The sequence below is a fragment of the Ptychodera flava genome, unplaced genomic scaffold (assembly GCF_041260155.1).
Source record: "Ptychodera flava strain L36383 unplaced genomic scaffold, AS_Pfla_20210202 Scaffold_60__1_contigs__length_796720_pilon, whole genome shotgun sequence".
NCBI classification, from domain to species: Eukaryota; Metazoa; Hemichordata; class Enteropneusta; family Ptychoderidae; genus Ptychodera; species Ptychodera flava.
In genome coordinates this window covers 140,089-157,500 of record NW_027248382.1, presented here as the reverse complement: position 1 = coordinate 157,500, position 17,412 = coordinate 140,089, and the positions used below count along the sequence as shown (strand labels likewise).

General features: G+C 37.5%; 2 protein-coding genes across 2 annotated transcripts in view; both read left to right on the top strand.

Annotated features, from left to right (window-relative positions):
- LOC139128584 (tolloid-like protein 1) overlaps positions 1-2,508 on the top strand; it is a 6,398-nt gene extending 3,890 nt beyond the window's left edge. Inside the window, exons 4-6 of the mRNA XM_070694334.1 lie at positions 127-336; positions 804-1,001; positions 2,498-2,508. Coding sequence (XP_070550435.1) covers positions 127-336; positions 804-1,001; positions 2,498-2,508 — 419 coding nt within the window. The remainder of the gene's footprint in view (positions 1-126; positions 337-803; positions 1,002-2,497) is intronic.
- Positions 2,509-8,510: 6,002 nt separating this feature from the next.
- Positions 8,511-11,523, top strand: LOC139128568 (uncharacterized). The gene is made up of 3 exons (XM_070694324.1): positions 8,511-8,767; positions 9,775-11,048; positions 11,360-11,523. The coding sequence occupies exons 1-2, from the start codon at positions 8,652-8,654 to the stop codon at positions 10,211-10,213; spliced, it is 555 nt and encodes a 184-aa protein (XP_070550425.1). The 5' UTR covers positions 8,511-8,651; the 3' UTR covers positions 10,214-11,048; positions 11,360-11,523.
- Positions 11,524-17,412: the final 5,889 nt, after the last annotated feature.

Below are 17,412 nucleotides of genomic sequence, written 5' to 3'. Positions count from 1 at the left end.
GTCATTGTTTTCTTTGGATGTAGTTGAATTCACTTATAACTGCATTTTACAGTGTAGCACATTGAGTGTTTGTTCTATGTTGCGGGTGGATTAAATTTTACAGCGTTTGTCGACCCACATCCGCAGATCCGGAATGCAACATAGAATCTTACACCGGAAGGCATGGCTCAGACATAAACGATGGATTTGCTGTGAAGGTCAACGGAGTGGAAGAATGCTGCCAGCTTTGTAATGAAAGTGATCGATGCGAATCTTACGGCTTTCATATCAGAAGTAAGAATTGCTGGTTGAAGAACGCCATGCCCTGGCCAACGTATTCACCGGACTTCCATTCAGGTAAAATACAAAGTGATACATTAGATGTGAGAAGTATGCATTGATCGGTGAAACAGTGTGCAATGGGCAGACATATTTAGTGGATAAAAATGATACCATCATATATATCAGGACAGATGCTTGATGCCAGAGGGAAGGATATTTTCTAAGCTTAGCGTGAAGTGTACATGGGATTATATGTGGTTTAAAAATATGGGTATATGCCTTGTGTGCAAAGGAGTTATCTTACGATATTTAAACAACATAAAAATGGAGAACTGTGACCTTCCGATGAAGTCGTGATGAAGCCACACAAAAAGAATGTCACTTGAATCTACTTTACGAAGAACGAGAAATAAAATTCATACAGTGCTAAAATATTACACTTTATTTAAATGTGACACAAAGGTGAGATTCTCAGGTTTATTTGGCATTATAGTATTACCACATTGAAAATCTATGAATAACATTTTCTCTTCTTCGAACAGGTATCATTACACCATGTGACAATAGATTGGAAATGATAAAGATCTTCAGTGATGGTAAACTGATAGGCATAGTGTGCCAGGGGCATCATGGGAATGGCTTCGTCTCAAGCGGCAGAATTACACTTGAAATGCACATCAGTGACGCTATTCAAAGCGAAAAGGGATTCAAAGGAATTTATACACTGTTCTACATGTCAGGTAAGAGTTAGACACAATGAATAATAAGCAGCTTATTGTTCTCAATGTTTTAAATAGTTTATTAGCTCATGGTCTCTGAAGAGAACATTGCATGTCAATCGCATATGTGCCTCACTAGTCCCAGAATTATATAGGTCACAAACGACAGATAATTGTAACATTTATTAAAGTTTGGTTGAAAAGGTAACCTTATAAAGCTTTATTTGCCAAATTTTGTGCTCACATGGCAATGGAAAGTGCAGGAATGAGAACAACTACCGGAGCGAAATGGAAGGTGTATTCCCAAATATCTCAGAGACGACTATCGTGACCACAGTGGGAAAGCCTCGCGCATTACAAGTGCTTCAGTTGGTGAGTGGCTGAAAAATAGTTATAACGGCGTATTATTTTACTATTTATCATTAATTTTACTTCGAGTTTATATTTACTGCAAGAGTAACGTTCTGAAAACGATGTTTTCTCCATCAAACGGGATTCGGAAGACACTGGATAAGAAAATCTATGACCTAAGGATCTAAAGTTTTAAAACTATTTTAAAAGCAATAAAGCATCTCGCATTTATATGTGACTATGGTACGAAGTTGTTGTGAATGTTTGTACTATCTGAATAAAGCGAGACACCCCCTGGAAAAGGAATTTCGTTCGTCATGTATAAAAATTCGTCCTTCGTAGATCTAAAATATAGTGATTGATAACAATGCAAATACTGTTAACTGATCGTGCATTGGTCTAATATTTATCTCACTTTCCTTACAGTACTTGTGTCGGTGATTGTTTCGATTCTGGTCGATGATTTGCACTTTCGATGATGTGTTGTGTCATTGCTGTTCACAAACAAGGACTTTTCACAGTTTCGATGACGTTTTAAGCCGATATTTTCACATCATTCGACGCATTCGACGTACTAAAGTAATAATTTTTGCAAGAAGACCTCAGTAAGAAAAGATTTTTGTCGAATGCCTTGAACCACTGTATCTGAGAAATGACACTATATACTAGAAGAATAGAAATGTAAAATATCCAACAACTCCATCCTTTTAAAGTAACCTATAACATGTATCCCTAGGACCAACCAGCTAAGGTTAATAATAACTTCTATATCAAACCAAAATATTCATTTCCGTCGATTTAGAATGAATTGTTACACTTCATCAGTGTGGAATGTCTTTTGATCTAAAAGTTATTTAAATCAAAATCAGGATTTCAGCAGTTTTGCCTCTTTATCAGAAAATTTTGTCTTAAGAAATTGCATAAGAACAAATGTGAAAATGTGTATGTAGTTTTACAGGTCTTTCTTCTATTGTCATTGATAAATATCTTCATTGTCAATGATCCCCTCAGTATTTATCTTTCTGTATACATAGAAACAGCTTTTTGAACACTAATTATTTTAAGCTTTGAGCGAGTACCTGTATAACAGCCGTGTCTTTATTTTACGTGACTTGAACCCGCTGTTGTACTTACGTTCCCTGAATCATAATTTGTATCATTTCTAGTTGTAGATTGAGAAATCCGTCGCTTGAGGACGCTCCCGCACTCCCTTCCTCATACGACTGGACGCGGGCTGTCACATGCGGCGGCGAGAAGAAAGAACGTTGGTCACGCCCGCCTACAGCTGTATCTGGTCGCTAAACTTCTTGATGTTTAATGCAGAGTGCTGCTGAACTCAGAGGTGGGGGGGGGGGGGCGTAGAGAGCGCCCCCCAGCGACGGATCTTCCAATCTATTATATTTGGGGAACTGCAGTGTCTAACACTTACTCTGTACTTATTTGTGACACAACTTTTCTAAAACTGATCCTTTATGCATAAACATAACCGCAGAGTTGATAAACTAGACAACATACGTATGAATCAACGTGTTCTGAGTGTCTCCTTGTTTCATCAAAATATTTACTTTGAATCAGCGACAGTTTGACACAACCTTTGCACCCTGTATCGTTACTGTAATTTATCATCCGTCAATAAGCTACAAACTGGGATTATTAGTAGCGTACTAAACAACCGATTTTCTAAAAGCTTCGTTCATAACTAAGTTGTTAAGCATTGAGACAGGAAAGCGTGAACGCATAATAGTGTGACAAGCAATCTCTAATAAATCTACGGTTTGGAATTTTCGACAACTTCTGCTTACTCGTCAGTTTGTCACCAAAATATATGAAAAGTCGATTGTTTAGTTACAGAGTGCTTTGGTCGGTGCACGCATCGTTTGAGTATAAAATGTCTTTTGTATAAAGGTCAAGGACTGCAAAGTTTGAAGGAAAGTTATTTTAAATTTGCAGTAAAGTACATGTGACGAAAGTATAAAGCCGCGAAAAGACCGGTTAATAAACATCTGCTCCGTGCTCTGAATGACGTAACGCATATATGGAGCTCTTACAAATTCCCAAGCCAGGTCTGTTTCTAGATAGTACTTCATGGATACGTTATCTGCGCTTCGATGCTGCATAAAAACGAATCCAAATGACGATTGAGATATTTACGTCTACCTTCAATTTAATAAGAGACTCTGAGGCAACGTGAACGATATTTGTAGTGCTATCATCTATTGATGACAGAGACGGCGATGTCAGAGCTAGAATGCTAATGGTGGCAGAATATTTGGTCTGATTAACCTCTTTCAGGTCACCAGTCTGTTTAACCTTTATCAGTACGGACACTGAGATACAGTGGAATTTGAACACCTACATTTAGTTGGTAGTGTGCACGTAGATATGCACCGCCATACTGGAGCCATAAACATCGTAAAGCGATAAATTTAGGAGACTCTGTTAAAGCCAGATAAAAATCGTTTTCAAGCCTGACTGACTATGATTGAAAGAGGTATTCGACAAATTTATAAATACATCGTTTAATATCATAACAGGTTAAGACTTGACTGACGAATGCGAAAATAATTCAAGAAAAACAACAAGTCATTTTGTTGATCACATAGCTTTAGTTTAAGTATGTAATTTAAGTAATAGTGCGTTTCTGTGACCATTCGCGTGAATAAGTATAACTGCGGCGCTAAATGCGATACGTAAATTGGTAAATGCGATACGTGGATCGGGACTAACTAGCTGCATCACTTTTAGCTCAACTCAGGCCTCAGGAAAAAAGTTTAATGGAACTACAAATATTTTCTTTGTGAAATAAGCAGACATAATAGTCGATTTAAAACGATCTAGACATTTTTTTTAATTCAACGACTTGAGTCTACAGCTTCATTGTAGTGTAAACACGATTGGACATGAACTAATTCGGGATAATTTGATTTTCATATTTTTCAAATTTCTCAAAAGTGTTATGTGCCGTATAGCTGATTGTAGCAATATTGCAAATTACTCATAAAAAGAAGTTTGTAACGTAAAACGAAAAGCAGATGAGATTATAGATTACATTTGTAGATTAAATCGACATCATTTAACTATCCAATTATCCCAAATTAGTTCCAATCGTGTTGGTAATGACGCTGACTACGGAGACGTTTATTTTCCTATGTCTCGATATTTTGCTCGTGCGCTCTTTGCTGTCACAACGTTTACTGTGGACCTTCTAAAATAACAAAACCATATTGTTTATTTGCATTATTGCAATTATTGCATTGTGTCTGCATGCGTGCATGCATTTATATGTCTTTAAGTTTTATTATCTTTTGTTGTTGTTGTTGAGAAGACTGTGAGTATGATTAAAATGCGGCGGCAATTAGAACCTCAAACCGTACTATGTGTTGGTAATCCTTTTTGGCAACCAACTGGATGCCCCTTTCACGATCGATGACAAATTTGACTTACATGTATGTGAGTTTACCGCGTGTTGTCAAAATAAATAGGATTGGAACTTGGGATAATTGGACGGAGAAGTAAGGTCGTTTTTACCTGCAAATGTAAGCTCATCTCCTTTTTTCTTAAGTTACACATTTGTAATATTACAACATTTAGACCGTTGTTACATTTATTAAATTTTGGTTGTAATGCTAACAATATTAAGCTTTAGAAGCGTAATTTTGAGCTCAGATGAAGATAGAAAGTTCAGGAATAAGAACGACTACTGGTGAGATAATGGACGGTGTAACTCAGAATATCTCAGAGATGACTATCTTGACCCCTATGATCACAATTGCAAATTCTCTCGCAATACAAGTACGCTAGGTAGCGAATGTCTGAAAATCAGAAATAAGAAGCGACCCATTTCACTAGTTATCGTTCACTTCGCTTCAATTTTGTATTCACTGTCACATGGGCAAATGTTGTTTTGCTTTGTAGTTTACTACAGCATTACTGAAGCGTGCGTGCATGTTATAAATTTGCCTGGGCTTTTACACCTGTTGTTACCGCTAGGAGTGTGATAAGCACAGCCCTGTTAACAATCTCTAATCATACTATAGTTTTGATGTTATTTCATGTCTACTTCCTCATCGCTACGTAGCCTGTGGGTGTATGAAAAGTCGATGCGCTTAAATACAGAGTTCTTTTCTTAAAGTTGTATAAAAGTTGTATAAAACGTCAAATACAACAAACTTCAAGGGTAATTCGTAGTTCTATTTCACTCTACAGCACAAGCAAGCAAAGTTCAAAGACGTAAAAATCACCAATTATAAAAAAAAAACTACTCCATGTCCCGAATAATGTAATTCCCATATGGGGCTGGTTGGTTTTTCCCCTAAAATAGTCTATAAATGAATTAATTTACGACGTCACTACACATCTCTTCAATTACAATATGATTCGTGTGTTGACATTACTTAAAGGGCCATTATTTGTAACTTTTGACCATTTTTTACCTCGGAAAATTCCATGTTTGAGGCTCATATCTCTTGCAAAATGTTGTTTTACGAAGAAACAATCATGATTAGTGATGTTTAGTCACATAAAACTGCTAATTTTTGTTCAAACGTGTTGTCCTTCCGAGCTCATTTGTTGACGTCTGGCATGCTCAGCGTGCTGGGGAGAACGCAGATATGGTGACGCCGCGATCACGCCAGATGTACAAGTTCACGTTTATTGAGGGATCAAAACACCATTGCGTCGAGGATTGCCAGACATCTGGCTACGCAACGTGCTCGGACAATGGACTACGACGTAAGTGCTGGGCATAAGTAATGAATATTTATTTTGAAATTGCTGTACATGGCTCGCGCAGTTGAGAAGAATGCCTACGTTGCAATCCGCGTGTCAACAGAGTTTGTATTTCTGTCCGGACAAAAATTGAAATTTTCGTTGTAAAATCACATGTTATTTAGTTGTAGGGCACGTAATGTTTCCGAATAATATGCGATTATCTGTTATTTTACAGGCTATTCAACATGAGCCAGTGATCATTTCAATCAAAACTAACGGAAAAATCGCAAGAAGATACAGCTAATTGAACTTTAATTGAGTACTGAAAATTACGACTTAGTGATTTACTTCATTCTTTTTTTAAATTGATGGAAGATTCTGGGGAACCTAGATTGAATCAATTTAGTGAATAACTGTTGTGGCGAGTCAGAATGGCGGTGAAGTGTTTGTCTCGATTGACCTTATCCAGGTCACCTTTTAGTTCGGCCTTTATCAGCACTGACGCTGAGATACAGAGGAATTTGGACACCTGCACTCAGACCTTAGTCCCTATCTAAATAAGTGCCGCCAGACTGAAGCTTGACATGTCACTGTAGAGCGATATATCGTGGAACCTAACGCCTGGCAAACGTAATAATGCAAGCCTGACAGTTGATGACAGTTATTTATTTCTTTACATTTAATTTGAAATAATTTGTAAACAATCATAAGGGTGATAAATATTACAGAACATTTTTGAAAGTGATAATAGAAAAAATTAGGTTATTTGGTAGTCATTTCTAGTGTGCTTGTGACAAACAGCAGTGCGTGAAAATGTATCGGAGAGGTTGATGAGATACATGTCTAAGACTAACTACTTACATTATTTTAGGTCCCACTGCGCAAACTCCACTCTGATAAGTTTGCTGGGAACTATGTACCGATAATATATGTATTTACGAAACACAACAAATAGTTGATTTCATCTTTGTGTGAAATGCGCTGATATACATGACAGCCGATTTTATGTGATCAAGATATATTTTTGTATTTACCGAAGTGAACTGAATCTTCAGCATATATAAACGATGCCGCCAGTGGCGATTGCTATCTCGGCCCGGACGTTGTGCACGTGTCTGCTTTGATTGTAAGTTTTACATGGCTCTATAGATTGTTGGAAATAACTAAAACTCGATGACCGTGTATTTTAGCCTGGCTATACGCATTTCCAGAAATTCATGATACTAATTTGCTATGCTATTTTAAAACTTTATATGAAAAACTCTCGTATTTTGGAAACAACAAGCTATGCAACAGACAGGTAGTAGTGGAGAGACAGAAAGGAGGTAGACAGAATACATAACGTCACAACCTGAAGTCAATAATAGAGACTAGTGCAGAATGAAGATGATAATTTTTGAAAGCTAATGTTTACGTTTTTGAGTGTAAACAATATTAATGCATGGAGAAGATAACGTGTATAAATACACATGGGGTTCCCGGAACTCTGTAACAACATCACCTGGAAACAAGAAGTCACCTAATCTTGGACAATATATAATGTCACTTTGCTGTAAATATTGCAAGACTGACATACATCGTCTATTTTCAATCCGATTTCATTGCACTTATGTTTTAAGTGCTTAACTCCATACACGAATTAATTTCCATTGACTGCGTTGTAGTCTCAGAGTATGTCTGTTTTATGGTGGTCAACTTATATAGTGTCACTAATACTTAACCTTGTCAGAGTTAGGTATCCCCAGGCTGTATCGGTTGATATTAATACTCGCATTCGGACGAAGTACTACAGACGCTTGTGTAATATCGCGACTTCCATCCTTGTATGTATTACATTTTATCACGAGTTGAGTCAGAGAGATTATTGGAACGAATTGTCTTTTTTCTAAGTCATGAAATTTCACTGACGACAATGATGTTAGTTATGATGATAATGATGATGCAACGGTTTTAGTGATTTGGAAGAGGCGAGAATGACCAAAACGTGTAGGGGGAGATTGAAAGATTGATAACAAGGCTGATTAACAGGGAGAAGTCCAGATATCATTACTGCTATGGTTGTAATTGTCTTTGTGTCAAATAGTACCACATGATTAAATAGTTGAAGAAAATCCTAAACAAATAGATTCAAACCGCGGCAACAACTTAAATTTGAGGCCAATATCAAGAACCTAATCCTTGGCTACCGTGGGTATAGTGTTAAGGCAAGCCCGTGGGATTGGGCATATTTAAGTGGACGAACACGGAACATATGAATTTTTTACAAGCATACTTACACTTGAGTACGACTTAAGATCTAAATTTAGCTAGGCATTCTCGAAATTATAAAAAAGACTGGCTAACATATTTCATATGATCCGGAACGCAGCTAAGATAATCATAAAACACATATTACAGAGAAAAGTACGAGGCACGTCGCCATTTTATTCTGAAATGAAAAAAAGTTAATAATCAACTAAGGTTTCTGTCACGAGTTCTGCAACTCTGGGACAGTTAACTTCTACTCGTGTCTTTCTCTCTGACCTTTCTCGATTATCCTTGATCAGAGTTACGTCATCCCATTAGACGTCAGTCATCTTTGACTTTGACTTACTCAGATCCAGGGTCGGCATGGCAAGTTCTGACGTAAGACCAAGTACTTCTGGCAGCAAAGGCGGTGTACCTGCTAAACGCCCAGATGGTAATGGCGGCCGACGTGGCAGTACAACGACAACGAACACCAAAAGGTAATATACAGACGCAAATTAGTAAGCTGGCAAGCCAATGCGCCGTTCGTAGCGTGACAAATAACCTGTACTAATAAATACAAGAGAAAATTCTTACGACAACAGCACGGCTGTGAAAAAATGCATACAATACTCTAACACTTAATGGCATATAAACTGACCAACACTACAATAAGAGTGCCCAGCAATTTGAAGGCCCTGTGTCAGGTGACACGGGTGCCCTCTATAGGTCGATATGAAGAGAATGGGAGTGTCAGATATGACCCACTTTCTAAATCATTCCAATGCTAATGATCATAATATACAAGCAAGACTAAGAGTCTCAATGAGAAAAAGTACTTTGCAGTTGGTGTGCAATCGTCAAAATAAATCAAAATCTAGGATCATTGTATTGCTGGGGGAAAAATTATAAATTTAGAAAGGACACCATTTCCATTTGACATGGACGATCAGGTAGATATATTAGTTCGTGTATTTATGTGATCTATTCAGTGATTGTTGGAACCTTTTAATAATACCGTTGTTAAACAGGACTCATACAAATCGCTTGATGCATTGATCGATCCTTAAAATGCGTATTACCGTATTTCCGTTGTGATACTTCTATAATCTTCTGACTTCAGAAACGTTTAAACATTTACGTGTAACTTTTTAACAATCACAACTGTAATAACACATGCACGCCTCTGGGACTATTCTGTGTGCTAGAGTGGAAAATGTGATGAGACCCTGTTTTTATCTCCCCCAAAGTATCAAAGTTCGAAGTCTGTGAGAGGACACTGAGTCAGGGTGACGAACTGCATTCAAAATATCCGACTATTCGCCAACTAGATAATAACTCTGTGATAAATAATGTGTAACGATTTAGCTCTGATACTTTTTAAACCTCAAGGCAAAGGTGTTTTAATGGAGAAACACGCGAAGGTATATAAAATACATTTAAATTTTACACAAAACACCGTTTGTCAATGCGAACCAACTTTCATAAAACTCTTTTTTGTTCACAGGAGTATGGTAAAGAAGGCTGTAATCGTATGTGATCGATGGGGACCGTCAATTCATGGAGGAGTTACCGATGGTCTTCATCTGGCGATAAGACTACTACAGGACATTGGAATATCTGTCCATTGTACAGCTCTACAAGCAACTGAAGAAGAGGAACGCGAAGCCGAAGAAATGGGTGTAACACTACATCTTCCGACCAAAACAGGCGTATTTGAATTCAGAGAGCCACATCGTGATTGGTTGCTGTACCATAACATACACTATCCAAAGCTAGAAGAATTGGCAAACGTCAAGTTTGTGTTTGGCTTAAGTGCGTTCACATCAGGAGCTGCCTTTCAGATCACGTCGAAGGTGTTTCAAAGGGCGTCCTGTTATCTGATCAATCCCTTTGATAAAGATGACATAACGCCTTTGATCGTCGGTGCAGTAAGGAGGAGCTGAAATTCCTAAAGAAAGTTATGTCAAAAGAGTTTAAAAATGCAAAGTGTTCATTTTCTATTGGGGAAAGAGTTTACGGAAGGTATAGACGGCTGTATCCTGACACTAATCAACAGCTGCTTTCTCCAATTGTGTTCGAAGAATACTTAGCGCCATCTTCATCAAAAGAGCTCCCCAATCTTGAACACGAAGCATTCCAAATTCTATCCATCGTTCAAGAATACGAATTTGAAGATCCCAAGAAACTTGATATCATCATTAGTGCCGTTAACACAGTCGCTGAAAATCTCGACTTATTACGGAAGACGCCACCGGCATGGAAAATTATTGGAATACCACCAAGTAAAGAGGAAGAAATCGTGGAAAAGTTGCAGAGAAGCCCTGAATTGAAGATCACGCCTACGTACGTGACAACTACTGAGGAATTCAACCGTGAACTGTTCTCTTCTCATCTTGTACTGATTCCGCCTTCTTCAACAAGTTATGCAAACCTCACCATGGCAGCAATGTGCGCAGCGATACCTGTTGTCTTCCCTAAAGGATCTCACAGCTACGAGATAGTGGATAAACACATTGATATTATTGAAGCAAAGGAATGTGCAAAGACATGGTTAGAGATCCTGCAGAGTTGACGAAACGAATAACGTCCGTCATGCTGGAAAACCAGACAGCGATGCAACGAGCTAAGGTGATAAGACAACACATCATCGAGAAAGTTGCTGGGAATCAACAAGGCGTAAACGAAACCTTTATTGCAACTTTAACAGCTGATATGCAAGACAATCTTCTGAAAAGAAAGAAACAACGAAGGAAACAGAACATGCCGTTAAGCAAACAGGTAGACTCTCATAGAGTACAAGGACATTCCAGTGTATGAGTCGGATGAGCGTGTGCGTGTGAGTGTGTTGTATGAGAGTGTGTAGATGCTGTCAAATTCAGAAGAGAAAAAATGCTGTAAAATGAGAGGAGACAGAGACAGACAGTCAGAGAGACGGGCTGAAAAAAGACTTAGCATAAAACAGCTAGACAGACAGACAGACACGAAGGGAAGCCAGAAAAATGTGATGTCAAAAACAAAGTTAAACAATCTTTCGATTTAGTTTGACAGTTAGCCTGGTGTTGATTTTCATGTTATTCTCCTTCTAACAGTTCCTGAATCATTAACTGAAGAAGACGCAGCAGTGACAGCACGCCATGATGAAATTCCTCCTGGCACGTTTGGTAATCAAGAAAGTGAAGGTCAGACTTAACTTAGGGAGACCTAACGTCATAAAAGTGCAATAAACAGGACAAATTATGAAATTATGAGTAAGGTATCGTACAGATGTAATACCGCGAATCCAGAAAACCCATTTGTGGGCTCCATTTATTTTCTTTGCAGTTTTGAGTGCAAAATATCAGAATAGGAATCATTTTCTCAGCAATGTAAGCGTACAAATATCAGGTTATAATGTAATAATGGAATAGATACTATTGCCCCGGCTACTGTGCATCGGCCTGATGCAACACATTTATCTAGTGATGCCGTGTGATATTTTAACGTGACGTCTCCAGATGGTTATAAATATATACATTCAAAATATCTGCAGAATCAACAAATTACTAAAGGTCAGCAATTCGTTGTCTCACAAGATGATGTGTAATTAGAACACAAGGAGTATTAATACCTATATAGTAAGGTAGATTAAGTAAGAAAGTGATATTGATTTATAATAAATGAAAAATGAAATTCATTCTAAGGGAGAGACGATATCACAGAGTTGAAATTTTAACTCAGACTGACTTCCGGATATGTAAATGAAGTCATCAATTTCAATTCTAATGGCGTGTTTGTTTTCAGTCACACAATACAACCCCTACTCTACCGGTTATGTCTAATGCTGGTCGAACTACTTACAACAGCTAATATTCGCAACAACAAGCTTGGATTGTTTCCTTGGTGCAATCCTAAACAAAAGTAGAGATATGTACAGTTGAAACATTATATGAGTCATATATAATATGCCTTGTCAACCTGTTCTTCTTTCAACAGCTGACAGAGGTAAATGCATAGAAATCGAAGAAAAATCGACAACATGTGAACACGAGCACCCTGGTGACGCTACATCCGACCAAGAAAAAACGTCAGACCTAACGGCGAAAGGTACAAACATATATATATATATATTATATATATATATATATATATATATATATATATATATATATATATATATATATATATATATATATATATATGGTTTGTAATTCAGAAGAACATGATGTTGATCAAAATGTCCCATATGTTGGTTGTCATACGGGTTGTCTATACATCAGTATATATAGCGATTGAATGAGAATGCAATTCATTTCCGAAGTACTGATATGTTGACATACCGATTTTAACTAAATATATAGTTTGACCGTGAATTGTCACAGATTATATAGATTTAGAAATATTACAGAAGAGATCTAAGGGAGCCGTCATTCACGGCCTGGGGGGGGGGGTCGGAGGAATCTGAAGGGGATGTCACTCAAAAACTTCAAAGGCACGGAAGGGGCGTTAATTAAAGTGTGGAAAGAAAAAATAGGGGCTATCAATTTTGGGTGCAAAATGAAATAAAACACATCTCAGATTGCACAATATTTACGATGCAAGGGAGGGGACCCCGCTAGTGCTCTCCGTTTTGGGGGTTCTAAAAATTTACTTAATAAAGAAAAACAAATCAAAAACAAAACACCTCTCAGATTGCACCACTGCACACATCAATTTCTCAAAATTTCCAACGCAAGATAGGGGACATCCCCTCTGGCACTTCCCCCTCCGCCTCTCGCGTGTCCCACTCCCTTCTTTCAAATTCTGCCCTGTTAGATATCCTATTGACAACCCTGTCATGATACCCATCCTAATTAAATGACACTATATATGGTTGGATATCGGTTATAGTGTGAGCTTTTATGTCTACATTTTGTTGTGACCTTGATTTCAGTTTGTTGGTTTCGCATTTTTCTACCGGCATGAAATAAGTAATGATGATCTAGCGGGGTACCCAAGGATTTAATTATGGTCTTTAGTATTGCGATATTTTTGTTAATTGTAAATTTTACGAAAATTCTTGTATTAATATTTAACGTTTCTAAGTGGTGGAGTTAGACACTATTGTACGTTAGAGAGGTTGATTACTAAAATACATCATGGTTTGCAGGGTGTTACTCTCGGGAATTCCTCCGACTCCAAGGCTGTAAATGATGACAGCTCCCTAGAAAAAATTCAGCTCTGTCTTTTGTTAATGAAATAATGGCAGTTACTGCAATAATTTCCTTAGGACTCTAAGTCGACATACTAGTACAGACCACAATTTTTAAAACCTACCACACTAGCATCACCTAGATAAATTGACAATTCAATGCATTCGATGTGTCCCACACTTGATTGGTTCCTTTTAGCTCTTGTATATCCACGCTTCTCCTACCTTTTTAAGTGCTGACGAAAGGTTGAACCCGATATATATATATATATATATATATATATATATATATATATATATATATATATATATATATATATATATCAGACTATGTATTTCCTAATTTGCATAAGTTATTGTTTGACTTGCTGTTATGTGAGTCTGTCTTTTAAAATAAGTATCACCTCTTTTCCTAGGTACCGGCGATAACAGTCGAGTTGACGGCAACCAGTCAAAGACGACAGAGGGAAAGAGTAGAGATGAACTAAATACAGGTATAACCCCTCATTAGAAATTTATAATGAAGCCAAACGTTAAAAAGTACTGTAGAATTTTTAGAGTTTTTTTTTCTCTTTTTTACCTCATAAGAATCACTGTGGCTTCAGTACTAAGATACTGAACGGGCAATGCTTGTTGCACAAACAATGTAAATTTGTGTGAAACAACTTTGTCATAAAGAATTATTTATAATGTTCAGGTATGCGTCACCGAGAGAGAGAGAGAGAGATAGCGAGAGAGAGAGAGAGAGAGAGAGAGAGAGAGAGAGAGAGATTTTGTACTGTAATGCTTACACATAAATAAACAGTGCTTTATTTTCACAAGGAGGAATATTGTTACTTCTTCAGATGGTGCAAATAATGTTGGTGACAAGTTATGTTCACCCGAAAATGACGACCAGTTAGGTTTTGATCGTGACGTAATGCAAGCAAGGAAAGGAAAGGAAGGGAGTTCAGGTAATGTTTTACTCTTCCATACATCATTTGAACGCAGGCTAGATATCAGATTTTTCACTTCAAAATAAATTGTATATCCACTATTTGCAGGTGAGCATATTTGTACCATCAACACTTGTTTAATTTGATTCCCTCATTCATGTCGGTTTGAAATTCCAATACTGGAAAGCATCGGTAGTCTGTACATTTTATTTTTGTACATCTTTACCTATATGTTCATTGGAAGTCATTCTGTTATTAAAGTGCAGAAGCTCGTAGTTTTAAATTGTCAATACTGATTGTATTCTGTAAATGATTGGACACAAGACACAATTAGATTATGTTCATCTGTTGCTTTACAAAGTACACAATGCACCTCTGCGATAGTTATCTATATGCGATGCTGAAGAGCAGGCCGTCAGTAATTTGGGATGGATTTTTACTTAGTCACCAAGAAAGCCATACTCTGACAAGGGCTGATGTGTAAGATTGAGTTTGAAGTGAGCTCGTGATATTAATATGGCGAATCATTTGAGTTACTGCAACATTCGCCAGCAGGTCGTGTTTTATGTAATAAGGATCCAACATACCAAAGGAATAGGAAATTACATACCAACAAAAAGTACCGTGCCTAGCAATTCAAACATTAAAATGGAACACCTTATTTCTCCTTCCTAATCATATATTATCTCATCCTAAGCTTAGATTCTAATCAGCTTGACCACTGCTTAGGCTGCATACGGTAACTTCAGAGGCCAACAGTGTTTGTTTTATGCATTGGACGGTGGATACACAGATTGGTCCCCATGAAGAACTCACATTCACAATTCTGTTGAGTTATTGTACAGCTTCGGTAACAGCAACCCACCTTGTCCTTTAATATGCAGAGGCCGTGCTAAGTAACAATTATGAACTATAAACTAAACAATATGTATTCTTTTTACAGTCAATTCTGACGTCATTGAATCCGAACGACAGTCTATAGAATCTCCCTATCACAAGCTTTGGAACAAGAAAAACAAGAGGCAACGCCTGCCAGGTAAGAAACTTTACCATGGCATATCATATGAAATATTTCAAAACAACACGAAAATACACTATAGAAATAACGGGCGACGCGCTGACCATTAACGTTTTATTTATGGGCAAGGGCGAGAGGAAAGCCAAAATTAACGGGCGAGGCTTGCCGAGCCCGTTAATTTGGCTTTCCTCGAGCCCGCGCCCATAAATAAACGTTAACGGTCAGAGCGGAGTCTGTTATTTCCATTATATTATCGACGAACCGAAGAAAACCGTCAAAATTTGCAAACATTTCCGGAGCGAACGACAACTGGGCCCCAGAACTGAGCAATACGCGACAAAATGTCACGCGCGCTGTAAAAAATTGGCAAATCCGGAGATATTTTCAGAAAAAAGTATCTCAACTTGGCCCACAAGTGCTCCATTTTATTTTGTGATTGATTATGATTTACGTTTGAGCTGTAAAGTTACGATACTTTGAGTTGTTAATCTTATTATTCATATTCACGGGCACGTAAACAGACCATTACTGTGTATTTGTGGTCAGTCACGTGGTTCAGCTCGACCAATCAAAATGCGACAGCCAGGGCATGGTAATATAATTGATAGTAATGGAATGCAGCAGTAGAAAAAATATGCCTTAATGACTATGAAGACTTTGTCAATGTCAGATAATGATATCACTGTAAGCTCCCTTTGAGATTCCGCTATGAACTGAAACTATACCTCAATGTAATTAATAGTTAAAGTCACACATGTAAGGTTTATATATCAATGGCATATTTAATAACCGTGAACGTCAGTAATGGACACGTATCAGAGAAATTTCATGTGATAAAAGTAAATTACAGATATCTCTTGACTACATTGAATCATTTACTGAAAATAATGGGAACGACAGGTCAATATGTTTGTGTTAATCATTCCTTTCAGTTTGGAAGCTCTTCGAACTAAATCGCTGGCTTGACCATCTTTTATAATAATGTCTTCCGTTTTGATGTAGGAAACAATTGTGAGTACGAATTGCATAAATGAGTGTGTCGAAATTAAGTTTGAAATTTTGCCGTTTCAGGCCAAATTGGAGTGAAAGTGAGACCCGACGGTGTTATTCCGGAGGACGGCAAAAAAGTGAGGGATGTTACTGCTGCTTTCTACTCCAACGAAAAAACAAAAGAAAACGCTGTACTGGTTGGAAAACAACTAGACCAACGCCATAAACATATGGAGTTACATGATATGGGTGAAGGAAGCATTTCCACAACATGGATTGCCAGTCATCGGAAGCCCTGGAGTCTTTGATGGGTGACTATTCAAGTGGTAGTCTTCACAGGATGGTAAGGAGTACATTCCTGTCTGAGAGCCTACTTGATGAAATTGGAGCTTTATACCTGTCATTGGGAACATCAATAGACTATGAAGAGTATCTGTTATGTAAGCAGGAATTGGCAGTCACCAAAGGTATGCTCAAGTGACGATTACACATCATAGTATGGCTTGGTAGATAGGCGAGTAAAACGCACGCGATGTAGAGGAACGATCGAATGATATGCCACTGCTTTTCTCACCCTTTGTACCTGGGGAATTTTTAAATGTTTTCTAATAATTGCATATGTAGATGATGAGCGTTAATGCTAAAATGTTCTAGTTAGTACTTCATAGACTGTTTTTTGGAAGACTGATATATCGATAGAAATATGAAATGAATTCTCACTATGTCGAATTTCGATCAAATATGAAAAACTAATTGATGTCCTCTTTGCATATGACTCCAGATGCTGTGCTTAAACGTTTTTGCATTTACAGTGGTCTACGATATATGTTACCGATTCCTCATTCTAAAAGATGATAAATTAAATTTCATCTATAACAATTTTGTGTCCATTCTTATTGTTCGCCATAACTAGAATCTTACTCTTGTCCAAGTTGTTAACTGGTCTTTAATATTAATCAATTTCATAAGGTCCGAAATGCATAATAAGCAAATTGCAATCCTTTCGTTGAACTTGGCAGTTTAAGAAGTTCA